This window comes from Ciconia boyciana, chromosome 6, assembly GCF_034638445.1.
Source record: "Ciconia boyciana chromosome 6, ASM3463844v1, whole genome shotgun sequence".
Lineage (NCBI taxonomy): Eukaryota > Metazoa > Chordata > Aves > Ciconiiformes > Ciconiidae > Ciconia > Ciconia boyciana.
The window spans coordinates 28,577,981-28,604,863 of record NC_132939.1 but is presented as its reverse complement, the minus strand read 5'-3'; the positions used below and the strand labels follow the sequence as shown (position 1 = coordinate 28,604,863).

The window sequence follows — 26,883 nt, the reverse complement described above, 5'->3', positions numbered from 1 at the left end:
GCTCAGGAAATTGCTGGTCGTGTCTTGCACGATCTGTCCTACGATGCACCAGCTTTGGTGCTTTCCTGCAGTACTTTCACGGAGGAGTCAATTCATGCCTGTCTGTTATCATCCACTGTAGTTTGCTCTTCTTACCTGCCTAGCAAAGAATTGCCCTCCTTTGTGCACCTTTAGCTTTTGAAATTATATGCAAACATGAACCATTCCAGCATCCCACACCAGACCTGCCCTTAGCCCCATTTTACAGACTGAGAAACAGAAGCAAAGGAAATTGCCAACAGACTAGTTGGCCAAATTGGGATTAAATCTTCTGCTTCTGTAAGTGTACTCCCGTGAGCGGCCCTTCGGCACCCCCCTGCCCAGCCACCACTGCCAGGGCAGGCACTCCTGTTTCTTCATGCAGCACATGCGAGTTGCCAGACCTCTGGGCTACAGGAATTAATGGCATGTACTGGCCTTCCAATTTGTTCACATTTCATTTCTTACAATGCCGATCTCTCTACAGAAGTGTTTGAAAATCCCCAAGACATTGATTATCTTTCTTGACACACATTTCTTTATCAATTGAATTATTTAGTAAAGAGGTACGTTCATATTTTATTTATATAATTTGAGGCGTAATCTTATTCCTTTTCCCTTAGCACTTTTGTAAAGAAAACAACATTTCATTCTGTCTTGCTTTGGTTTGTTTTCCTTTCATTCGTCCCTGAACCTCTAAGCATTTTATTGCTTTTTTGGTGAGAGGCAACTGAGTTGTGGAGGTTAAGTGATTTGCTGCCATTCATAGAAGGGAGCAGCAGCCGATGAGAAACAACATCGAGGAATCACTCCTACTAGTCCGGTGCTGTCCACACTAAAGTGGTATCAGGCAACATGTGGGCCAGTAGTGTTGTCCTTCCATTTGTTAGCAAGCTGCCTGTGAAGGAGCTTTTTTTAAGTAGGCCCTACCTAAAGTGATACTTTCAATTTCTTGGTGATGGTTTCATGGCTTGAATTCATTTTCTTGCTTCACTGCTTTCTTCCATCATCTTTGCTGTTACTTTTAGATGCTTTCTGCCTCAGTTTCCCATCTGTTTGCTGGGGCTAGCCACATCAGCCCATTTCACAGCAAAGGGGGATACATCAGAGCCTTAAAGGGCTGTGATACCATGAGAACTGTAGAAGCTGGTAAACCAAGGTAGCCCTCTTCAGGAATATGGCTTTGTATTAATAGTCTGGAGAAAAGCTCCCTAGGAAAATGGGGCCCAGGCAGGTTTGACTGAAGCACCTAAAGCTTGTTAAAGAAGTGAGTAATGGTAACTTAATTAAACTGCTCTCCTCTTTGTTTTTCTGCTCTTTGGTAGAGAAGTGAGAAGCCAAGTCCCACTGCTGTGCTGTCATCTCTGGCCCCTGGTTGGTGAGAGAGTTGTTTTATGCTTGGCCTCTTCAGGGAAAGGCTGCTTGTTTGCATTGTATTTGTGGCATAATTACTAATGGTACAGATCATTTTTATTAGCCAAGCTGTCTGCATTAAAATGATAGATTTTTTGGTATTATTAAGAACATCCAAGGGAGTCTCCGGAGCAGCAGGAAAAAGATGATAATTTTTCGTTTAGCTTAAGAGCAGATGGTTACAGAAACATTCTATGTAAATAAATTAAGGAGAAGCCACCCTCGCTAATAGTTAAGTAAACAGGTTTGGAAACAGCCGGCTCAGGACCAGGCTTTTCTGTTCTCTTCCTTTCCCGCAAGAGCTTCGTTCTGCTCTTCAGCTTACAGCCCCGTATGGATAGGGTGTTAATTAAACCAATTTGCTTTTGGCCCAAAGTTATCTAAAACAACTTGAGTCCTGCTAGAGCAAGACTCCCACTCACAGGCAGCTTTCATGAGCACTAGAGAATACTTACCTAGCCTAAGCATCTGGGCTGTAATCAATGTTATTGATAAGCATTTCCAAATGTCTTTTGTTGTGGTAGCGAGGCAGTGAGCGATCTGAGAGAGGTATTACTAACGTTGGTGTATTTTATGGCTGCATTCTGCAGTCTCTGATGAGTGCTCGATGCTGCCCTCGAGAATTTCGACTCAACAAAACAAATTAGAAGTGGAGAAGTAAGAGGTAATTAGGGGAGGAAAGTCAGATTCTGTAGCACAAGGGCTGCCTTAGCTGTGGTAGCTGGAGAAGAAAGTAATGCTTCTCTTCCTACCATCCAAAAGAGAGCAAGAGATGTCGGAAAGAGGAAATTGTGAAAAGCCTCATCCTCAATGGGTTTACAAAATGAAAAGCTGCAAGAGCCTTGAGGACAAAGAAGGTTTTGCTTTATCTTCTTGGAGTGGTTCTCTCCTGCCCACGTGAGTTAGAACAGGAAGGTAGGCTGGTACCCAGAAAACACTGTTGCACAGGACAGTCCCCTCTTCTGTCCTCGCAACCAGACTGATGCAAAAACATCACCTGGGTGACTGGCTTCTTCCCAAGGTCTCCAGTCTCACAGCCAGGATTCAGCATGCTTGCAAGAGGGTTTGGAGTCTCGGGCAGCAGCAGCAGGGGATTTGTGCCCCGTATCAGGAGGAGGTCACATGCAGATGAAGTGGTGGTTTTCTCAGCTGGTGGAGGCTGGAGCTGAAGGAGAACCACTCCTCCTCCTAGTCTGGAACAGATACTTGCCTGGGATGACTTGAGCAGTTTCTAGATTCCAGCATAGATTTTCTGTTGGGTGTGGACATACAAAAAGGCATGATACAAAGCAGTTAGCTTATTACTATTACTGATAGCAATGCTTGGAAATCATACAGCCAAAACTGATGACCAATGACCAAAATGATAGAAATGTAACAATTTTTAACAGTACCAAAAAAAAGACTGTACACCTAAGGACTGATAACAAGAATGTCTGGTGTAAGCTGAATGCTCATTAGGGAGTTGAGGGAAGAGAAGGGTTAGAGTATGTTAGTTAATGAAAGAAATTACTGTACCCTATCAATATACGGAAAACCAAATACAATACTAGGTTGTATAAGGCAAGCTGTCCCTTTAGAGAGAAGATAGTATACATGGCTTTGTCAATTCTCTGCACACTACCAAACAGCCATGTGCAAAAAAACCAGACGTGAGACTGGCATATTAGGTAGAGAGAAAGGCTTCTGGGATGGTGGGGACAATGGAGAATCCATTGTATACATAAGGACTAGAAGTGTGTGGCTTGTTTAATCTAGCAAAACAGAGGCTGAGAGGAGATATGAATGCTCGCTATTAATACATCAGAGGAGTAAACACCAGGGAGGGAGAAGAGCAATTTAAACTAAAAGACAACATTGGCTCAAGAGGAAATGGGTATAAATGGCCCATGAATAAATTTAGGCTGCAAATTAAGTTTCTAAGCAAAAGACCAGTACGATTTTAGATATCCAAGTAAGAGTACTAGGGCAGATAACCTAACTGTTTCTAAGATGGGATTTGATTACTTGTATAAGAATTAAATAATGTGCTTAGCTGTGGTAAGCTGTGGTACCTCTACTACCTTACCTGACAGTGGAGGACTGAATATGATTATCCTGTGGTTTTATATTCGTATATGGGGGAATATCAGCCTGAAAAAAGCAGTCTCCATATTTGATATCTCCAGAGCCAGAGCCATCATATGTGTAGCCTGGGTGCTTCACAATAATTTCTGCTACTTAATTCTTCATGATGAAAAAGAGTTCCTAAGTAAATGGCCAGCCCCTCAAAATTAGGAACTTAAAGTAAAACTTGTATTTACCTAATCAACTATGATAGGTTGATTTATGAGACCTAATTTATGAGAGCAGGCTGTTTTCTCAAGGCCTAGCACTGCTTAAAAGTTTGGAAAAGCTCAGATGCAGGTGTTAACAGCTCTAACGTCAAGACTAAAATTGTCATGTGTGCACACTGAAAATTTCCCAGCCAACCTTAACTGCTGCTGATGTTTCACCACCCAAAGCCAGTGACAAGCCTGTTCTCAAGCAACATATATCTTCACCACATCAGTGACTCTGGAAATTGAGAAGTGATCTGTGTGTGGTCTACCTTTCTCTTGTTTGATAGATTGATTTTTTTTCTCCCTTACTGTAACATTTAAACCAAAGTCTGTGTGTCTCAAAGCAGCAAGCTACTTTAAAAGAAGTAGTTTGCAGGGAAGAAGATTCTGTTGTTCATTAGAAGTAACCACACCATGAACTCCGTTGACCAGAATAAAATATGTAAGGTTTTGATATACGCCATACACTTCAGTGGATGACAGATGTATGGATTGAGGTGATGTTTATGCCAACAAAAGATTTTTGTCTCCACAAACAATGTTCACATACTACAGATTTAAGATTTTAACAGCTGCAGACAGGTAATGCCTTACATTTCTTCTCTAAACCTCCTTGTTAACAAGTCCTTATCCAAGCGTTGTAGGCTAGGAATGAAGGTAGAAGGTTGTAAGGAGGTGGAGTGGAGTAAAATTTCGAAGCCTTTCAAAATTTCATATTCTTTGGCTTTCTAGCATGTAGGGCAGTTGGGGGTTAAGTGACTGAGCTGTGAATTTGCAGCCTTTGCTGGCTGGATTTGCAAAACTGAAGGATCTTTGCTTTGATTAACAGTATAATTAGAGCTGTATTGTAAGCATAAGCTTCACTGAGCTTTGCAAGTACTCATTTCTTACCTTGACCTCAGAGACTCACCACGATCCTTAATGCTGTGCAGAGCAGAGCCAGGGTGTCTATTTAAAGACCTCCTGTGCACTTAGCCAGTGCCTCTTTCCTGCCCCAAGTTAAGCTCCCCTTTGGGAATGGTACAATTTCATAGCTCCTGGGTGTTTTTTTTTTCCAGGTTGCTGTCAGTCAGCTTAAAGAATTCTCACTGAGGTCATTAACGCAGTGAAATCGTATGAGGCGTGAGGGCCAGGGTCAGGAAGCCATGAGCCTCCATGGCTCCAGGGGACAGAAGAGAGGAGACCAGCGGCATTACAATGGGGCTGCTTGGATGCTGCTCCCCTGTGCTGACCCGACGCCAGTCCCATGTATTTGTCCTCCCGTTCCCTCTGCTCCTCCTTTCACAGTGGAAGTCAGTCCCACCAAGCAAGTCTAACTTGCAATAAAGTCTTCATAGTCAAGCTGCTGACTCCAGAGAAAAAACGAAATCCTCATCAATCATTTTGCCTATACGATATCTCTCAGTAGGCAAATTTTCTGCTGGCAGCATCCACTGTCACTCTTGAGTCTTTTTGCAAAGTGCCCATTTGGTAGCTCCAACCTATACGCTATACTTGAGAGAATTCAGAGTCTCGCATCGGGCATCTGGGCCGTTCTGAGTTTCCAAACTAAATTAATTCAAAAGTAACAAACTGATCAACTGTGATCCTTGAGCAGGAAAGGTGGGGGGCAGGAGGTATTGCACTTTGCTAGCTAAGCAGGCTCAGACGTGAACTGGGGGATCTCACAGAAAATTAGATAGGTGGCACAACACAGCTTGTTTAGCCTAAATCAATGTTAAATCAATCAACATTAAATCAACGCTGATTCTGCTTTTGCAGGTCCTGCATTGTAATTAAACATGAACTTAACATTCTGAACCTGAAAATTTGCAACCCGTGTTGAGAAGTTCAAGTAGTGGACACCTTCTGAAGTTTGTCAGGGTATGTGACATTTCATCCAGGTGGTTACTGCTGTCCTGACCACTCAGAGAAAACTGAGTATCTTGAAAACTTAGTGTTTTCTGAGATCAGGTTCAGTCTTTCTAGCCAAATTTTAGTATTTCCGGACCTAACCACTGCTTTTCCATTTCCCGCTGTTTATGGATGGAAAGTTTGGTGTTCCAGAATCTCTCATCTCAATGGAAGTTAATTTGCAAGACAAGCTTCATTTTCCATGCAGACCCTCGATAGGTTGTGGGGCAGAGGAGGCAGGTGAAGGTAGAAGCGAGTGGACTCCAGCGCTGCCTGTGTCTGTGCAGCGGTTCAGTTGCTTTCCTGGCAATCAAGACCAGCTGGACTGAATACCTAGAAGTGCTCTTCCATACACGCCAGCTCTGTCTCAGTGCACTGGCTCCTGGGAAGCTCTGGTATGCAGAATTCAACCGTCATCAGGGCTTGCCATAAGGATAAATTTGCAAGCAGACCATTTTTGGCTCTTGCTGTAGCAGTCTCTGAAAAGAGCCCTTCTTTCTATCTTTCCTCCACCTCCCTTCCAGAGACATGACCAATGTTTTCCACAAATGGAGAAGTTTACAGTTCCCCACACATCGCCGTCGCTGCCAGAAATTTTGTTTTAGTTGCCACAGCAACAACTTAACGAATTTTTAAAGCCCCTGCCGCTGGCCCTGCCTCTGCCCTGTTTGTTCTTCCTGTGCCTTTCCCCAGCACCACGCAAGGCTGCAGAGGCAGTGACTGAGAGCTCTAATAACCCCAGTAATGGATCCAATTATGGCCGTTAGTGCTTCTGTTGAGAATACATGAATAAGTAAATCCGTGCATAAGGATGAAAGAGTGTGTTTCTAAAGCTGCCTGAGCAGTCTCTGGGAGTGATGGCCACGTCGCTCTTGCCAAGCCTTGGTGGAGGATGGCAGCTGAGAACTCAGCAGCCGCTCAGCTCCCCTCCGGACCATGCAGGCCCACAGGCTCCCTGTGAGTTGTTATGTGGTCACTAGCTGGTGGCCGTTGACTTACAGGCATGGCCTCACACCGCAAGCATTTGTGCTTGTTGCAGTTGCACTTCAGGTGTCTCTGTGGGGCACCTGGGTGCTGGGGTGTCTGCTGACAGAGCCTCTCTGTTGATGGCAGCCACACACACAATAAATAGTGCTCCACTTTCATTAGAAACTGTCACCATGTTTGCATGGCTATGGGGCTTGTGGCTGGGTATGGACTGGGCAGGACAGAAAAAGCACTAGCAAACTTTTGCAGGAAATGTTCCACTCTTTGAGTGCTGTTTCATCAGTGCAGGATGATCCTTGCATCCTCTTCACACCACCAGAAAACCTGTTACTTCCTCTGTCGCTGGGTCTTCCTTCATCTACTGATAGCACAGAAGCATCCATCCTTACCCGGCTTTCACCCATGGTAATGCACATTTGTGGTCTTCTATCATCCAGCAGTTGATCAGACGGGGAAAGGTACCCTCTTCTGTTCGCGACAGTTTCCTTCCTTCTCTGCCTTTTCCTAGCTGATGCATGGAGTGGTAGGAGAATAAATGTCTTTTGGACAGTATATGGCAGATTTCAAGGAGGGGGTCCGGAATGTCAGCTGTCCCAGTGCTGGCTCCTCAGATGCCAGAAGGGAGCTGGAGGGACAGGCATCTGAGCAGGAGAGGTTGGTTGCAGGAGACCTTTCAGCAAGCAGTGCCCTGTTCCTTCCCCTGTTCCCTGCGTATCTGTGGTGGCAGGAGGAGACAGTCACACTCCAAGACTCGGGCAGTGAGCTCATTGCATGCAAAGCCATTTGTAGGCACCAGCTCCTAATGCTGTGTATAACCAACCAGGAATCCTTACGCTTGTTCTAGCCGCTCTTCCCCTTCCTGTGTCATTGTCCGTTTGTCCCACAGCTGTTTGCACAGCTGCCTGGCCTGGGTTTATTTTTCTGGTGCTCGCAGAGTGTCTCTGTATGGATTGGGACAGACTGGCTGCCCAAGACCATCGTGGTAATTCCCCAAAATCAGACTTCCATGCTTTATGGAGTCGGGGTTGGTGAATCTCTTGAGAAAATTATGTCCTATAAAATACCTAGTGGCCCTTGTGAGCCTGTGAGCACGAGGCTGATGGTCTCCCATTAGCATTCAGAAGACAAGAAAGAGCTGTGAAAGAGAAGCGGCATTAGCTTTTTCTGAATTGAAATGACTATTTTCTGATGAGTTGTTGGAGGGCTGCTTTACAAATCAGCCTGTGAGGAGTAGGCTGGGAAAGGCTGACAATACGTCTGTTGTTGGACGTAGATGTCCCCTTGAAACCTGAGATTCATTTCTACACCCTGCACACGGGGTCTATATAGCCTTTCTGTCTGAAGTGAGGTCTCGTTTTCCTGCCCCACAGGGGTTTGCAGTATTAGCCTGCTCTTGTTAACTGCTGGAAATCTGAAATACTAGGGTAGTAATTACAGTTTGGAAGAGGTCCCTGAAAGCAGTTTCTGGAGAGTGAGACCATTTCACATATAGATCTGCCCACATGATCCAGGTCTCAAGAAAAGTTTAAAGTACTCTGCAAAATAAGATGTTCTTTGTCATCTCCCAGACGTCAGGGGAGGCTGAGAAGTGAGTTAAAGGAAGGCTTGTCTCCTCCCTGCTCAGCTGATACCTCCTGGAAAAAGAGTGATTCTTTTCCCCCTCACCTGGCCTCACCTAGCTGTGTCACAGGAGAGTACATTTCTGCTATGCATCATTAATCTGAGTTTCTAATAGCAGTAAAAGACTCTGAACTTGGTCGACAGAGAAGTTAACAACCAGTTTGCTGGAGTCCTAACGGTTGATCACTTAGCCTTGGTTATTAACTGTAGGCAAGGACCAGTTTCTGGGAGATAATTGGGGTCATAAACAATAGCTGTGTAATGGAGACTGTGCCTTAGGAGAGGGACTAAACATATTCAGCTGCAAGAAACTTACGGCCTTTGGATGGCATCCAGGTGCTGCCATCAGCCAGCCAGAGTTCAGACAGCCAAGTTGTTGCCGTAGGGGAAGAGAGCCCTTTAGTGCTCAGCAGACAGCATCTGTCTGTGCTCAGGATGGCCCCTAGCTGGAAGGGTGCTTGAATGCAGCCGTGGGAGGCTCGATAAACTTCTCAAGCAGAAATCTGGAAGGTGCGGATCGGAGGCCATGTGTCTTTTAGTCCATTTCAGAAACGGGGCTCAACATTTAGGAATGGTAGGTTCTGCAGCCTGGGCTAGGGTTGGTGGTGTCAGCTGGATTTTCCAAGTTGAAGGCATCTGAGGGTTGAAGTGGCCCCCTTATGTTGCTCTGGCTGAATGGTGAACAGGACTGCAAATGTCCTGCTGCCACATCTTTCACTTCAGTAGGTGTGTGCACGTGCACCGCAGGCACAAAATGTGTGTGCGGGGTCTCCTAGGCCCTTTGGGCTCTGCTGTAGTGTTGTTGGAGAATTAAGATTTCTCTCCCTGGAATTCCTTAATACAGAGTTGGTTTGTTGCTAGGAAAAAAGTCCAGAAAAGCACCATTAAGAGCTAGGAGGGTATTTAAATAGAAAGTTGGGGTTTTTTTACTTTCTAAAATAAAACCTAGTTTCTGACTACTGAGCCCATTAAGAACCCCTGCTGGGGACACAATGTACACAGGGGTTCTCCAGGCCATGACAAGATGTTTCGTTTCAGTGGAGGGCCTGTTGGGACTGGAAGATATCTTGATGGGATTTCTGATGTGGCATCAGCCTCTGATTAGATTCATGTCACTCCAGTCATTCCCTGTATGCACCTGATTGGAAACAAAGGGAGGAAAATAAAGGTGCAAATGAGTTTTTATAATGATTTTACTAGCCCAGATAGAGTGTGGCGTGTTGGGATCTGGAGTTTCTGAAGGTTTTATCCTGTCGAGAATAAGGGTAGCATGTGCGTGCATGTGGGCCACAAGCTGAGCTGGGCACCCTGATGTGAAAGCTGGGAAGGTACCTGACACATAGATCCCGCAGCTCTGTGCTGTGGTACTTGAAAGCATCCTTGGATACTCCCTCATTTTTAAAGGAATCAATTGTTCTGCCCTGTTGCTTCCCATGTATACAGAACTGCAGAAGAAAATTTAAGGGGAATCTGTGGAGGAGGGTAATGTTGCCCTTCATTTCCCGATAGCAAAAGCATGACAGCATTGCCAGGCTGGGCTACATTACAGAATCAAGACAGTAAATGTTGTCTTAACGTGGAGACCTGAAGGGCTGCTGTAGGTGTGCAGCTGAATTTTTCCACTGAGCCCTTTGCTCTGACAGCAAAGTCTGGCTTTGCTTGGCTTTGATTCCAAACAGGTAGGTACCAGCAAAGGGCAGTGATTCCAGAGGGGTCTCAGGGTCTCCGGGCTTTCAGCCTTCCCCAGCACATCGCTATCCCAGTCAGGCATATGGGAGGATTTTCAGCAGTTGGTAAAATGAATGAGAGCAGAAGTATTAGCAATATTTCTGATACTGGTCTCACATGAAATCCCTGCTGGGAACTGAGTTCACCAGGCTGAAGGGACGTCTTTGAGTTAAGGGAAGTCCTGCTGAAACTGGTGGGAAGTTGTTTGACGTCCCCCCTCCCGGTGCCACAGAGAAGCACTGCAGGCTAGAAACTCCTCAGGAGAACTAGAAGCAGAGCAGGGAGGGAATCGGGCTCTCTGCCTGCATACACTACAATTCTGGTACTTTATGGTCAGCCGGTCTTCTCCAGGCAGTGACAGGGCATGCCCCGAGCTAGAGTCAAGACTGACTCCGGAGAAAGCCAAGAGGTGACAGGGGCTCTTCTCTTTCAGATAAAGCGGAGCCTGTTTATCACTGCTTGGCAGCGGGGGGAAGGCAAGCTCAGATAGACCTCCCAAGAGAGGCTGAGAGTGTAGAGCTGAGCTGGTGGCTGCGCCAAGGATGTGGGCGGGAGTCGCTCTTATTCCAGATATTCCTCCAACTATATGAAGCACTAATCTCAAAGGGAGGCTTAGATATCCCAGCGTCTCTGAGAGCCAAACTAGACCATGGCTCCATGGCAGTCCTGCCACAGCGTCAAAGAAGAAATCCAGTTTACCTACAGCACCAGGCAGAGTCCTTCAGTAATCACTGGGAGGCCGAGTGCGCGTGGGATCCCTGTTGTGTCATCCTGAAATCTGCCCTGGAACGAGCAAGAACGTAAATATGGAAGGAAGCAAAGGGAACTGTCGCACTCGCAGCTTCACGTTCCTAAGCAGCAGCTCTTTGTCTGTGCAGCATAGAGGAGAGGAGGAGGTTTGTTGTCTTCTTGGGCAGTGTTAGTGCTACCTCTAATTTATGCATTCAGGGCTGAGATTTCCAGGTGGCAGGCTCACTGGGAACACAACAGGTAGGACTGGCTGGCTCACTTCAAAGCGACAGAGGCGAGGGGACGCGCGAGAGGTTTGGGCATAGAGCTGGGGTGTGATTTTTGCACTGGAATAGATCTGATTGTCTGAGGCACTGATGGGTCCTGTCCTTCCCCGGTCAGCCTGGCTGTGGAGGAGGGATGCTCTGCCTGTTCATCTGCTCCCAGAGGCAGCATACCTGCCCACTCATGACTGCAGCACTCTCCCCTTGACAGGTGAGATGGGAAACGAGTTTTTGAGACTATGCCATCGAACACCTACCACCAGCAGAATAACAAAGGCCCTATCCTGCCCATTGCTGGCATGCTGAAGCGTGAGCAGGCAAGCATATTCGTGCCTCCCCAGTAAATCCCCAGCTCAGCTGCTTCTGTAGCACACAGCTTTTAGCTTAACTGCCTTGTTATCCTTTGGATGGACAGAAAGACTCCTGGATAGCCTCTGGGATGAATGGGTCATTTCTCTGAGTTGAAAAATCTTCGCTCGGACCTTAGGTCAGTTAAAATTTGTGGCTTTGCTTTTTCAGCTGCCGTCCATTTTTTCTTCAGTTTTTCCATGTGCCTTGGAGAGGGGTGAGGAGCACGTAATCAGAATAAATGGGGAATTTCTGGATTTCTCACTGGTGCCAGCCATCCTGCTGGAAAGCATCAGCATCCATTGCTCAGCTGCTCCAGGAGTGGGAAGAGGAAATGCCTGAACCTGGGTCCTCTCCTATTAGCAAGGCAGGATATGTTCCCAACTTTACTGGGAGTATTTTTGGACAAATTCTCAGATACCTCAGCTGTAAAATGCTTGAGTGACAATCGTGTTTCCATAAGGTGGAGAGATTAAGCCTTTAATAATAAGGTGGCAGAATACACAAAATATTCACAACAGTTGATGAACGAGCAGAGCAGACTTTCGATGTCTGATCTTGGCAGCTTGGAGCACCTTCCTGCTGGTTAGATGTGACTGTCTTTCACTCCCATGCCCCTTCCCAAACTGCTGCTGGGACCAAACTTCAGGCACTTTCTGATAAATTGTGAGTTAGCAATATTGTCGTGAGAAGGACTTCTAGCCTCACTGGACAGAGGAGGCTTAGCCGAGTCTGCCTTTCTTTAAAAACCACTGGGTAGCACTAGAGCATGGAAGAAAAGTCATTTCTTACATAAGCTTGGATTATGTTATTTACTCTCCGTTGTTTGTAAGGGCCTCATAGAACTGTGAAAATGACCTTTATTTCTCTATGGATTTTGTCCTTTTTCATTTTACAAATATTGATTTATTTTTTTTCTCCCGTGTCTTTATCAGAGCTGAATTAACAAGGTTGTTTAACAAGAGCCTCTGATTCATTTGGGGTCTTTTTGTGCCAGGTACTATCACAAGCAGCTGAAAGCAGCTCAGTGAAGAATGTGCAACCACTGTTACAGAATTGACAGAGTAGGTGATGTGCCCTGACAAGAGCTGAGCTAGCATGGGTCAAAGAGCAGGCTTACGAAGACGGTCTCTTCAGCCTGGGCACAAATGCTAGGAAGGGTTGTTTGTAAGGAATAAAATTTTATGTCTGAAAGCTCTCCTCCTCAAACCATTAAAGCTTGAGGCCACTGAAAATCGTTGAGTCTACTGGATTATTCCAGCTCCACCCACAGATCCCCAAGTGAGATCAAGAGCCCATATTCACAGCAAGAGGTGATTCCAGTCCTTGTGATCCAAAATCTCAGTGTCATGGTGATGAGACTCCAACAGGAAAAGGAGCCATTGGTGCAGCTTTATATGCTCTTTCTTGCCAGGCTTGAATCTGATTGATTAAAGAGCTTGTATGTGGAGCAGAGAGTAGAAATTGAAGGCAGACAGGGACGTAAAGTTCAAACAAACTAAGTCTGATGGCCACTTTTGATGCTTTTAGCACAAGTGAGAGGGAAGGTATAGCTCAGCTGATAGGTGTCCCTTGCTGTTCATACCCGCCGTAATGCACTGTTGCCATTTCTCATGCAGGACCTGGAGGCTGGCGAGGGTGGGGAGGAAGCAGCCACTGCGCACAGTTCTCTGTGGCAAGCTGAGATCTCATGCCTTTCGGGATCATCTTTCCACTCTGTCAGTGGCCTTGAGACTTCCTGTAGGTTTTTTAGTGACCTGTCTGGCCAGTAGCAAAAGCCTGACCTTCTGCATATATTCCACATCGAGAAAAAGAGATGTTGTGATGGAGATAGAAATGGCATGTCCAGATTTCTTTCCTCCCAAGTAGGCAATGCCACTTGTAGCTTTGCTCTAGGACTCTCCTGTGGGCCCGTCTTTCTTACAACCTATACACTGTGGTGGGAGATGACATTTGCTTTGAATGAGACAAGGGTCTCTTTAAGCCAGCTGTTGTACAAGCCTATAGAAAGGGCGAGTCCTCCTCCTTAAGCACTTATGATCTATATCAGAGGATGGCAACCTTTCGAGGAGTTTGTCCCAGTGTGCACTTCTTTCTGTCTGAGACGAGAGGTTAAGTATGCCAGTGGGAGCTGGGAGATTGTCTCTAAGAAGTACCATGAGGCCAATCGGTTAGTGCTCATTAGTTTCCCCTCTGCAAAGGGTGGACTCCTGCCTTTCCCAGCTTGCTGGGCTTAGCAGAGCTGGGGCTCGCTCCTGCCTCCCAGCCTGCACCGGCCCGCTCTGCTGCAGGCTGTGTGGGATCGCCAGCATGCTGTCTGGGCAGTCACACCACCCGTGGCTGAAACAGGCTGGTGGGGTGGAGGGCAAGCAGAGGAGATGTAGTCGTTACCCAGCAGGTCAGCAATAATGCTGAGAACAGAGCTGGGTCTCCAGGCTCCTACCTGATCCATGTCCTTTCTAGTAGACAATGCTGTCTGTCCTGCAACTCACTTGCATTTTTCTAGAGCAGAAGGAGCATTACCTCTGTGAGCCATCCTGGTCTTCAGCATCGTTAGAAACTATGTCTATGCCACCAGAGTAGCTGAAGTCTCATAAACCTAGAGGGGAAATAAGGAATTAAGAATCAAAAGGGTCCCAGGGAATCCTGGTTGAAGGGGACCCTGGCTGTTCCTTGCAGGCCATTACAGCTATATAAAAGAGATATTTCTGGAGCAAGAAAACAGTCATCATCTGCAGGAGAGCAAAGCAAAGGAACTGCTAGTTTTTTCCAAGAAGAAGAGACCTGTTTCAGGATAGATCTTGGCTCTCATACTGAAAGCCTTTGGGAAAGTGAGAGGACAAGTTTGTATTCCTCCTCTGTTTAATATCTCATACAAAGTGAAACAATTCAACAAAAAGAGTGAAAATGGGATTCAGCTGCTGCTTGGGCCATTTATCGGGTGCGTGTGAGGCTGGGGAGCGTCCTTGGACTGACTCAAGACTGGTCAAATGTTTTTACCACTGTGTTGTTAGCTGCTCTGGGGCTGATCTCCCTGAATTCTTTTTTCAGTGGAAGTTTCAGCAATACCACCATGTCTTTACAAATAATTTCTGTTTCGGTGACACGATGCTTCCCAACAAAAAGAGTCAGAAAACTCCCAACCAACTCTAAGCCTCACACTTCCAGAGTCAGAGCTTTGGCTGCTTCTCCCCAAAGGCTCAGCCAAGGAAAACAAGCCACTGCATGTCACTGTTCGTTTACCCTCCTGAACCCTGTCTCTCAGTGCTTCAAGGTAGATGCTTCAGCAGTTAATACTGCTCCTGGGGCATGTGCAAGGAACAATTAAAGCTCATTGTGCCAGTGAAGAGCCCTGGGGTGAGCCGGGCTGTGGAGACAGCTGCCCTTGTTTTGCTGTGCGCAGCAGCTTCCCGAACGATCCCGTTGTAGAGAGGCAAGTGTGTCTTGCTGATTGCAGAGCTAAAGCTTAAAACTCAAGGGCTAAACTCAGCGTGGCATTTCTAGGTATTTTGCTGGTGGCAACCTTCTTGGTTTGTAGCATTCAGCGCCTGGGCAGAGCAGGGCTGGGGAGAGCACAGCTGCTGAGCCTGGGCAGCCATTTCCAACCAGCTGCAGCATGGGACTGCTGGCAGGAGTGAAGCACGAGTGTTTAAAGAACAAACACTTTGTAGTGCTCCCTTTAACGCTTTGCCTGTGACACTGCAGGATCTAGATCTTTGATCCTGAGATGACAGAAAGGACATGAACGGCAGTTTCTCCATCTCGGGTATAAACGCTCGCTACAGCTGTGCCCCACAAGGATCAGCTAAGCCTTGTCCAGCTGCATGCAGGAGGCTTGGGAGAAGGCGGTGGTGGCCATGGACTGCCGAAGGGCCCTGCTAGAAGGTGTACAGCGAGATTTCATTTGTGCCCAGCAGTCAGAGTGGTCTCTACCTGTTTCAGCTGCTTGTGCTAGAAGAGGAGTGTATTGCCTAAACGGAAAGTCTCCGCTACAGGATGAACTTGCATGGCTCCACAACAGCAGGCTGGGGTGTGTGGGGAGGGGACAAGCTTTTCTCTTGCCTTTGTGACTTGTCTGGAAACTGGAAACCTCTCCGGAGATAAACTGGAAGTTGTCATTGGCGTCTGTACTGAGAATGTCAACAGGAATCTGTCAGCGCCAGTCATGACGATACAAACACAATTGCCCCATTTAAAGCACCACACCAACTGTACCTAATTAACCTTTATGACAGAACAGCAATACAAGGAAATAGGGATCATTAACTTCAGCTTCGCTTTACAGAAGGGGAAGAGAAGCAGCAGTGCCAGCCCCATACTTTTCAAATTGAGGTAGGCTTGGAAAAATCACGAGGTTAAAAATAACAATAACCCATTTGGGGTTCTCAGAGCCTTAAGAGTGCACTTGAATCAAACTTTCAGGTTTTTTTCCAGGAATCAGGACTGGAAACTTCTCTCCTATACGTGCCTTTTTGTGACTCAACAACCAAGGCTTTTAGAAAATCACACATTCTCAATCACAGTGGTGCAGAGGCAGTAAAGATCAGAGCGATTTGCTCAGTGTTGCTTAAAAATCAGCTGGGCAAAGCTGGGGCTAGACTGTGTGAGTAGCTGACCCTCCACCCTTTGCTTGTTCCTCCAGACCAAATGTTTTTCTAGGTAGGGGAACCTGCCTAAATCCACCAGTGGTCACTTAATAGCTGCCAGAGGCATCATTCAGGCTTGAACTAGTGACCTCATCCCTTCCTCTTATGTCTGCTGAGGGACAGACTGATGACATTGACTGTTTACATTTTGGTCTCTGAGCCAGCCCAGCTCCTTCGCCTGGGGCCCAGCAAGGATGGAAGTGTCCTGAAGATGCAAAACCATACGTGCCGCTCCCTGACACGGCTTTCCTGGCTTGGTGCCGTTTCTGTAAGTTCATAGGAAAGAGCAACTCGTACAAGTCCTTCTTAAAGTAAAGAGTTCTCCCTGCCTGTTGTATCACCGGGGGCCGAGGGGAAGAATAACGCCTGTGCCATTTGTAGTGGGCACCAGTGCAAGCTATCGTTTTCTCTCACCAAATAAGTGCAATGCAAAGCCCTGAGGAGTCACCGTGGCAGCTTTGAAAGTTGTACCTGTTATTACCGACAAACTGATCTCACTTCTGCCCTGAGCCATAGATGCTGTCAGGATCAGAGGAGAAAACCCGGTTTTGTCTGGAGCCCCAGCAGGCAGGACCCTGCTCTGGAGAGAAGCCAGTGGGGACTGCAGAGGGCTGTGGCTGAGGAGGAGAGCCTGTTGTGTGGGGTGCCGACCCCAGCCCAGAGAGCTGGCGTTCACACAGGAGCGCATTTTATTCATCACTTTCTCTCCTTCTTCTCTTCTAAGCTGACATGGGGTGAAGTGAAGCTGAAGGGACCCTTGGAAAGGCCATGTCAGTGATGGAAAGGTAAAAAGATTTGGCAGATGGTGCAGGGCTTTCATGAGCAGCATGGGCTGCAGCGGGCTCCAGGGAACAGAATTGTTCCCCTGCTCAGGCTGTGTGCCTGTTTCTCTGATTATTTTGTGTATTTCATCTCTGCTGTCTGTCTCGCCCTTAATCGGGGCTCCTCTGTGCCAACAAAATGCTTAGCTCACTCCATTGTCTGAGAGACTAATTTGCACTGTAAATCTGATGCTTATCTTACATGACAGCTTACTGTAGGGTTTATTGCAGTCCTGAAGACAAACTAACTGGGGATGGCTAGAAAGCTTTCAACACATCATCTGGAGTATAGAACGAATACGACCTATTTCAGCTTGCTGCCAGGTTAGGATGTGGCCCCTTGTGGCTGGGGTCACAAGGGATTTCTTTCTCTTTTCACATCTTTTCAAACCTGAGTTTGTTTGGGTTTTTTTTAAGGTGCAGCTTCTGTTCTGTGTTGGAGCTGTTGGAATGCTTCTGCAACAGCCTCCCACCCTCCTAGGGTCAGGTCCTCCATCCCTCCTCCCTGCTACCTGTGGAGTTTTAAGGACCATGAGAGTGGCTGCAGACCAGGTGCAGGCAGCGTGCGAGCACTGGTGCTCCAGTGTGCTGCAGCTTTGTTGTCTCTGCCTAGCTTAATCAGAAAGAACCTTTGTCCTTGTCTTTCTTCATTAGTATTTCCTGACATTTCCTCCAATATGTGTTAGCTCTTTGCTGGCAGAGTGACATCCCCCCTCAATCTCACCTGCAGTTGCCTCCTTCCCTCTGGTCCCTGGGCTGTCCACCTGCAGGCATCCAGCTATCATCTAAGAGATTTTCACACTAGTGTTGTTCAGACAGCTGGGCAGCTCCAGCGGCCTCAGGTCAATTACAATGTGGGCAGAGGCCTAAATCTTCCTACAGAGGACTTCCAGATAGCCTCAGACACAAGTTTACCTGGGGGGAGCCAGGAAGATTATTGCTGCATTGATACAGCTCTTGGTTCTGCAGCTGAGCACGCTGGTAGGTGTTTAATGCCCAGAGCTTCTGCATTGCAGTCCTCTGATGGGACGCACAGGAGCCTGCTTCCCCGGACAGGGGAGCGAGAACACAAGACCTGCCATCCTCTGAGGATGGTGTTCATTTGGAGGACCAGTCTGATTTTTGCTGAGTAGAGTCCTGCTTTAAAGTCTCATGAATTTCTGGATCCCTCTGTTCTTCCCACCCTCGGTCTGAAGACAAAACACACAAATGGCTGTACGGGACAAGCTGTGTGCAGCAGCTGTGAGGCCGGCAGCTGAACTGGAAACGGAGCCAAGGGGTCTCAGTAGCATTGAGGGAGAGGAGAGAAAAAAAAAAAGTAGAGAAACTGTTGAGGAATAGGCAAGCAATACGTCATGTACCAGGTAGAACTGTAGCTGCTTAGGCTACACCAGAAACTCTGTACTGGCCCCTCTCAAACTCCATTTTGCTGCCCAGATTGTCAGACAGGTGTGTAACGTAAGGCTTATTCCAAGCCATCAGAGCTGGTGAACACCAGACTCCTCACAGGCACTGTCCTGGGACGTGCCCAAGGGAGAGCTCTGTACAGCCCTGGGTCAAGCTCAGGGAAAAAGCTGCAACTCTGATAAGACTCCAAAATCTGCAGAATTTTAGAAGAATTCAGCACAAAAATAAGTAGGAAAGGATTGTCACACCACCTAACTCAGACTCATGGCTAGTCTAGGTTAGGCTACTGTATGCAGTGCCCTCTGAAGAAGCCCCCTTCTCTTCCCTGGCTAGAAATGGAGTCAGAGGAATCAAATCTCCTAACTTAAACTCCTATGTTAAGTGCCTAAAAGTTAGCAATTTGAATGTGAAGACATCTTAATTTGTTTCCTAAGAGGCCTGGAAAATCCCCCTTTCCCCCAGCTGACATGGTGCAATCCGAGAGTCCCCGGTGTGACTGACTGGCCTCCCGTCCGCCCGAGCGCTTGCAGCACAGGCAGCAGCTCTCATCCACTTGGCAAGGTCAGGTTGTCCCTTCAGCCATGTGCATCCAGCACCCCAGGGCAGCTGGTGCTTCCAAGGATAAAATCCGTGCCCTGCTGCTGCTGCTGAGTGTTTTCTGTCAGACTTCTGGTTGGTTTGTTTCAAAAAAGAAAAGAAAAAAGCTTGTTTTCAAGCAGCGCTTAGAGACCCTACTGTGTTGCGTGACACACAGACAACGGGAAGACGGTCTCTGCTCCGAAGGATTCACAGGATAACTTGGCAGAAGTACGCTGAATAGCAGATGTGGTGAAGGCACGGCATGGGGCAAGTTAGTATCAGTAAGAGGAAGATGTTTGCTTAGGCTGACTAGGTCTGACATCTCCATCAACCACGGCGTGCAGCGTGCGAAGGCCCCGCAACTTGCTGAGCGGTCGGGCCAGCCTCCCGGCACTCCCAAGGTCTTTGCTTGCTGGCAAAGGAAATCCACTGCCTACATCAGTGTTGGCTCTAATCTGCCTGGAAATGAAAGTGGGTGGAGACATCAAAGGCGGGTTTCCAGGTGGAGTTTTCTGCTGCCTGGAGTGTTATTAACAATCGAGGAAAGAAGCTGTTGCTGCCTGGCTGGATAAACAAGGGGGCTTTCTTCTCGGGGAGCAGGAAGCTTTAGAGAAAGGGGGTGGGGGGAGCTGAGAGTGTTGGAGAGTGCGGTGGAAGGGCTGGGATCTCAAAAGAGAAAGTGCATTCAGCCAGCAGCTCTCGCCTACCTGCCATTAGCTGCATTAAGCTTGTCCGCTTGCTTAGGTTAGCAGTAAGTCCGTCTGTGCAGCCCAGTCTGGGCGGGCGGCTGAACCGGGATGCCGTAGCCAGGGTGTCTCCCTCTTTGGTCCCAGGGACAGATGCCAGGCCTGTCCCCGCACAGGGGGACAGGTGCGCACAGGGCTGTGCAGCAGACTGGCTCCTTCCTCGGGGTGCTGGTGGAGCCCCTGCCATGCTCTGCTCTGAGGCAGTGGCTGGTGCTGGCATAGCCCCTGTCCTGGGCTCTCTGCAGACGTGTGACTGCACCATGTTTTTATGCAGGCTTTCAGAAAGCCATTTCCATCCCTGTCATTTCCCCACTTCTCAGGAAATGGGGTGCGCATTTAGCAGGGAGCTAAAGCCCTCCTGCTGCATCAGCACTGTGCAACCTCTCCTCTGAGTAGGTAATGGGTTAGAAGGGCTGCTGCTGCTCCAGGGATCCTGTATTCCCAGCTGGTGCTTGCTTTTTTTCCTGCCAGGATTGCTTTATTGTATTTTTGCAATTATTAGTAACTCATCTCGTGTACGGAACTGGCAGTGAATCAGAAGTCAGAGTATCCAAAATATCTCGCCCCACAAAAAGAGCAGCTCCTCCTTTGCTGCCGGCACGCAGCATTGTTAGCTGACGCAAAGGGAGAGGATTGTGTGGAGGCCGGCAGGAGAGCTGTCACGTTTGGATCCCGGGAGTAGCAGTTCAGAGTCAACCCTTTCCCAAGAAGCGGCGAGCTGCGAACATTACGTCTGCAGCGGTGTGGGCAGGTGCGACGGCAGCTTGGGTGGGTATATCATGCTGGCCTTGATCCAGTTGGCACAGGTAAACCAGCAGTGACATAGTGTAGCGACTTAAGCACTGTCTTAACACTATTAAATACGTAGCTGAGATCTCCAGAGGGCTTGTACAACCTGAGGTGACGTCCGTGTCACTGTATCTTTACTGCAGTTTGCTATCTGTGCTAGCTCAATTACAGTTCTTGCAGAGAGGTCTGCGCCGTGCCTCAGTCCCACATCTGACGTTGGCGCAGACCTGCCTCCAAACAGATGCTTCTGAGGACCTGCAGGCCACGCAAACGTCAGCTGTTGCTGTCTGCAGTCCGTGCCTCCTATGCTGGCATTAGTCTTTGTGATTTACTGGCGTTAGCCAACACGCAGGGGAGGGGAATTACATCTCCTGTTAGTGGGATTTGCTTTGCGTTGCAGCACTGAGGCTTGTGAGTTTGAGGCTGTAACTGAGCCACCTTCTTCCCTTCTCTGTCACATGGGCAATTCTGCTCCCGCTCCCTACCCTCCCAAAGTCCTCTCCTGTCATGCTGTAGGCCTGAGATCACCCTGGTTCCTCCTTCAGGCACTGAGAGGTCTGGGGCTGCAAGGCACTGCCCATACAGGAGCGTGCGCCATGGTGGACGACTCTCCTGGGCTGGAGGAGGTGCCCAGGGAGAAGGTCTTCAGCATGGACACTTCTGACTTTCCCTTTCTCTCTCTCCCCACAGATGCCAGCAAGGACCATCCGCAGCAGCAGGCAGGGGTGATCTGGAGAGTGACGGGCGGCTTGTTCAGTATCACCCGGGGAGCCGTGGGGGCCACACTGGGAGGAGTTGCCTGGGTGGGCAGCAAGAGCCTGGAGCTCACCAAAACAGCTGTGACCAGCGTCCCCGCCGCTGGCGTCGGACTGGTGAAGGGCAGCGTCTCGGCAGTGACCGGCGGCGTCGGAGCTGTGGGCAGCGCGGTCGCCAGCAAAGTCCCTTTCACCACAAAGAAGAAGGACAAGGCTGACTAATGCCTGCCACAGCTCCCTTCCAAAAGATCAACCTGCCCATACTCTCCCCCTACACAGCACCTCTTTGAGTTGGAACCAGCCGCTTCAGGGAGGGTCAAGCACCCGAGCAGACTCCGGCTGCAGCCTGCTCAGCACCGCCTGCCTGGCTCAGAGTTCACAGAGCCGCTGTCAATGCCTTTCACTCCCATTACCTACTGGGAACCATCTCTACTCCGAGGGCTTTAAAAGCACCATTGTCTCTGTCTTGCAGTTTCCTTCCTCCTTTCTTGCTCTTGTAAGCACAGGGGGGTTGGGAGAGGGTGTCAGGCTCCATCTGCCTGGGGGTGGGGGGAGTAAGAAGGGAGGGGGAGGAACTATGCCTTGCTTGGAGTGTGGGTTATGTAGTCAAATTCAACTTCAGCTGGGAAGACAGCCTCTGAAATACCCCTTCCCTTGGCTCTGGGAGGTGTGTTTGGGGGGTCTGCCTGGGGGAGAACCGTAGAAGAAGGTCCCATTGACACAAAGGAGAGATACTGTGAAGAGGGGGAAGCCTCCCTCCTGCCCTGCACCTCTTACCTTTTCTTTGCAGGGCCCATCCCACAAGCTGCTCCCAAACACTTACTCCCTGGCTGAATTGCACCCTTCAGAGAAGGAACCCTCAAGCTCAGCAGAGCAGCTCCGGGGATGATGCCACACCAGAGTATCGTATGTCCCGGGCCATCAATTTCTGCACAAATTTTCTTGGTGAGAAGCAGGAGGAAGAAAGCTGCTGTATGTTCCCATTACCAGCTGACAGTGGCATCTGCCAGGCCTCTGTGATACTGCAAGCACAGGTAGTGGTGCTCCACAGACACACAAACTGGGCCCTTGGGTTTGACCCTTGAAGTCCTGGCAGTATCCCCATCTGCAACAGGGGCATTTTGACTCTAGGCCACGCTCTCCCTCCACAGGTGTCATTAGTAACCATGGGCAAGTCTGTTCCCAAATGCCACCCAAGTTCTGCTGCAGGATGGGAGGGGAGGCTCTCCCTGTGACCCCAGGAGCGGTGGCCTGGCTGCGGGCAGGCTGCGCCGTGTTGGAGAACGCTTCCCCGAGGGGCTGAGCGTGCTCCAGCGGCAGCCAGCCTGCATGAGGCACCAGCAACTCCTCCTCCACATGCTGCTCCTGGGGCTCCGGCCCGGCTCCTCTAAATGACCGCGTTGCACTAAAAAGCCCGCCCACACTCACAGTGCTGCAGAAACCCAGACACCTGCATTCATCTGGGAGTCACAGCCATCCTCAGCCTGGCCCATGATGCTGAAGGCCGCGTGGCATCCCGCACACACACGCACACTTGCACACACACACGCTCAGTCACTCCAAGGTCCCCTGTAATTCTCGGGATGAGGGAAGCCACAGGCTCTACCATTAACTCTGCTGCTCCTGGCTTTGGCAGGTGATTAGCCTAGGTTGTTAGGTGTTGGATGCATAGGCAAGTGAAGCAGTGCTTGTGCTGTATTTTATAAATATGCATCTGTGTTAGCGTGTGTGTATGTATCAGTCCACAGGCATGTCTTCAGCCAGGTAAACAAAACTGTGCCACTGCTGTGGAGGAGTTTACATAGTCATCTTCGGCACTTCCAGCATATAGTTTTTATATAGGGTCCTGGTCAAAATAAAAATCATGTTTTAGAGGATGTTTTCCCCTCTGTTGCCCAAGAGTGTAGTTTATTGAAACCAAAGGAATGTGAAAAATCCCCTTTCTCCCGTCTGTGTGGTTTGTTTACTTTCTGCCCTATCTTTTGGACACCGAAGCCGACTTCCTTGATCTTCATTTCCCGTTGGAAGTCATTGTACTTCTTGGCTGCTCTCTTGTGCTTGGGACTAGACATCAGGGAATATTTAAGTACAACCCCCCTCACCACCATTTTTGCTGAATGTTCTTGGGCTTGTGAAACAGTTTTCATTCAGACCTTTATTAAATCCACATTTTGGGCCTGACTTAAATCGCTCTGTCCCTGTGCTAGTCACGCTGGTGTTAGTCTCTCTCCATACCCTTCGCTGGGTAGTCCCTGCTGTTTGCAGTGGCAAGAAGTTGCTGATCTCCACAGTGTGTTACTCTTGATAGCATGAGAGTGGTTTAACCTACATCTTTGTTTCTGAAGAAGAAACAGCATTTGGTATGTGTGTGCATTTCCTCGCTTTGTCTCTTTTGTTCTGGTGAAGGCCAAGTTGACCCAGACGTGTTGGTTTTGTCTCTGAAGGCAGCAGCTTCACAGAAAGATCAGGCCTTGATGTGTGCCTGCACTTTGCTGGGATGCTCGTGGCAGTTGGCAAGACCAGAAGAAGTCTTGTCTGTTCTTCCTTTGTCTCAAATGCCCTGCAGAGCAGGAGGGCAGTTTGCACTGCGTGGATCTCTGCTTGCCGCTCTCCCTGAGCGCATCTCATTTCTTATTCCAGATCACAGGCTGCTCCCGAAGCCAGCTCTAACCCCAAAGCTAAAAGCTGCTTGTGCGTAACTAGCTGTGCTGTACCAACCCTCTTAGAGAGATACAGTTTCTTACCAAGTGGGCCAGAAGACAGTCTTCTTCCTAACTGCCTCTCCCAGGCCTTGGACAGGAGAAGATAGTATCTAAGGGGCTTTACTTCACCAGCCACCCCTGGGCAGGTGATGGGAAGCTCATCATGCTTTTGGCTAACCAGTATCCCATGCAGGCTCTTGCTGGAGGAGGCAATACATCCTTCCCAAGCCGTTGTCTGCAGGTACCGTGTGTGCAGAGCAGGCATGGAAAATGGGATCAAGGTGCATTAAGGAAGGCCATAGGGTTTCCCGTCTTTTCATTTCTGCTCTTCTGTGCATCCTTGCAGTAAATGGAGTAAAGCTCTCCATTTGTCTGGAACTGCCATTTCCTTGCGGGATGGCCTGGAGGAGGGGAGAAGAGGTGTGAGGGGAAGTCACAGCCTAAATTGCTGTTCTTAGAGCCCAGCTAATGGAGAACTCATGGATCATAAATAGCAAAAGAGGGCAAACTAGCAGGTACGGGTAGAAGATTAAATCTACTCCAAAACCAGGGCCTCACACCGCTTGACAGGCATTCAGGAACACATAACTATGCAGGACTCAAAAGGCATCTGGAAAGTCTCTGTTAGCGTGCTAGGCCTGCTCGGTTCATCCAGGTGACCCAGCCCCAGGCTGCTTTTCTGGGCACTCGGTGCCAGAGCAGAAGGAAAACAGGGTTGGTGTTCCCAGTCTAAGAGCAAAGACGCCTCCTGACAGCTTTGGTTGCAGAACGGTAGGATCTGGATTGGATGGGGAAGCTGTTGGCTCCTGACAGATGCCCCATCTTTCCTCTTCCCCCACTACAGAGACTTCATCCAGCTCAGAGTCCACCTCGGCCACTGGTGCAGCCCTTCTCCCACCGCCCCTTCGTGGTAAGGGGGGCAAAAACTGCATAAATCCCTTTGATACTGGGGGGCCTTGGTGCAAAAAGAGGAACGCACCACCGAGGGAAGGATGAAGGGAGCTAGTAGAAGGAAGATCACCAGTTTTCGGGTGACAGAAAGAAGTTGAGGAGAGACTTGGTGACAGGAGGAGGTGAGGAGAGAGTAAGAGTGGGGGAGCAAGATAAGGGGGAGCATGGAGGGAATTTGTGTCTTAGGACAGGCCTGAATCGGAGCATGAACGTGATGGAGTTCGTCCTAGGGAAGAGCGTGGAAAGGGAAGTGGACATATGTGGCTTTTGGTGTGTGGTGGTGGTCCACACCTGGCTGGTGCTCTGCTTCCATAGTAGTGATGACTGCTAGATGTTTCCATTTAGCTAGATCAATGTGCCCAACAGATGGTCCAGGCACCTCCTTACCCCCCGCCTTCCCAGATTTCCCCTAGGCTTTCACCATGATTTCCCCGTGGTGGAGGTGGGATGTGGCCTTACACGCAGCCCTGTGCCCCACCATGGCTGGGCATTCCCCGTGCCCAAGGAATGTGCCCCAGCTGAGAGGAGAGCCCACAGGCATATCCTCTCCTCCCTTTTCCCTTTGCTCATCTCATTATCCTTTGCTTTCTTTTTTATCCCTCCCTTAGCTTTTTGTCTTGCCCCTGGGTAGAGCTCTCCGAAGCTCTCACCGAGACCTTCATTAAACATCCACACTCATATTGGCTGGGAGGGCAGAGAGGGTGACTCTGCCCCGCAGCTCCCCTGGCTGGGAGAGAAGTGCATGTCTTCCACCCCTCTCTGTCCCCTTGTGTTTTGCGTGTGGAAAATCTTAACCCACTTCTTTTCCTCTGGGTTCTCTCGTTGGCTCTTTTTCCTGTGGGTGGGTCATTTCTGTGTCTCCATTGCAAAGTCATCCTTGTAAAAACAGCAGCTTGAGTGGGAACATGGAGATGGCTAGAGAGAGCCACAGAGCTGCTGGGACAGATGCCAGGGCCCAACTCTGCTTCTCTAGGAGCCGAGGAGCCCTTGTGCAACCCAAAACCGTCACTGCAGCCACGTGGTCCCGTGCATGGTGCTGGGCCCCAGAGAACACTTTTGTTCTTTATCATTTCATTGTCTGTAATTGGTTTCCTACTGAATTTGTTTGCTTGGTTTGTTTTGCAGTGTGTTTCTGGGAATATTCTGCATCTCTGTATTTTAATTACAGTAAAATTTGAGGATAAAAACCTTGGTTACGCTGGCTCTTGTTTCCAGTGGGGGAAAATGAGGAGAGGAAGCACAGATGAAGGAAGGTGTTAGAGATTCCTTGGGAAATCAGATCTCTCGCCTAAGGGCTCTACGTGAGGCACCAAGCAGGGCTGAACCTCCATCCCTGCTTAAACTAGGACGTGGCTTTCAACCACGATTTAGAAACCATTTTGCTGCAGGCGCGTTTCCTGATTGGAATGGTAAGAACAATTTGGATAAGACTTCTAAACTCAATTTCTTGTGTTGGTTTAAAGACCAGTGCACAAGAGGACTTTCAGGCCAGGGACAGCTGGTCTAGCTCCGAAAGTGGGATCTTGGCAGCTGAAGATGGGAAATTTTGCCTCTACAGCCACTGTTCCTTCATGCAGGTTTGCACAGCCACTTTTCCCAGCTGAGGCAGCGAGGAGAAGCCTCATTCCCCCTGCAGCAGCCTGCCCTTTCTGCAGAAGGCAGTTTGACATCCCTCCCCAGAGCTGCGGGGGAGCCCCACAGGGCAGCCAGACCCTCTGCCTTTGCTCGCCGGCTGGCAGGCAGCGTGGGTGCTGGGGAGGGCACAGCTGGCCACCCTGGCCACCTCACCCGCTCCACGGGCACTTACCCAGGGCAGAGATGCCTCATGCTTCCGGGGATGCACAGCCCTCATGCAGGGAGGATTGCAGCCCGATAGCCGGACTGTGCTGGATCGGGCCCCAGACAGGGTGTCCCTTTTACTGGGTCGAGGCCAGGAGCCAACAGCTCAGCATTTATTAAGTGCTGACAAAAGGATTAATTTAGTAACTAATAACGGGGCAATCAAGCCATTTATTTGGTTGACGTTTTGCTGCCAGCTGCTCAGAAAGAGCAGCGAGCAGCGCACTGATGAGGCTGGCTGCGGCCACCTCTGCTGTCTGCCCCCCTCCTCCATCCTCGACCACAGGCACAGCCAGGGCAGCGTGGC

At 49.0% G+C, this 26,883-nt stretch overlaps 1 protein-coding gene across 3 annotated transcripts in view; it reads left to right on the top strand.

The window, feature by feature from the left end:
* Positions 1-21,549, top strand: part of LOC140653385 (transmembrane protein 263-like) — a 201,206-nt gene extending 179,657 nt beyond the window's left edge. For all 3 annotated transcript variants that reach the window (XM_072865440.1, XM_072865441.1, XM_072865439.1), the window contains one exon: positions 21,020-21,549. In XM_072865440.1, the coding sequence (XP_072721541.1) occupies positions 21,020-21,306 (287 nt within the window). In that variant the 3' untranslated portion in view covers positions 21,307-21,549. The remainder of the gene's footprint in view (positions 1-21,019) is intronic.
* Positions 21,550-26,883: the final 5,334 nt, after the last annotated feature.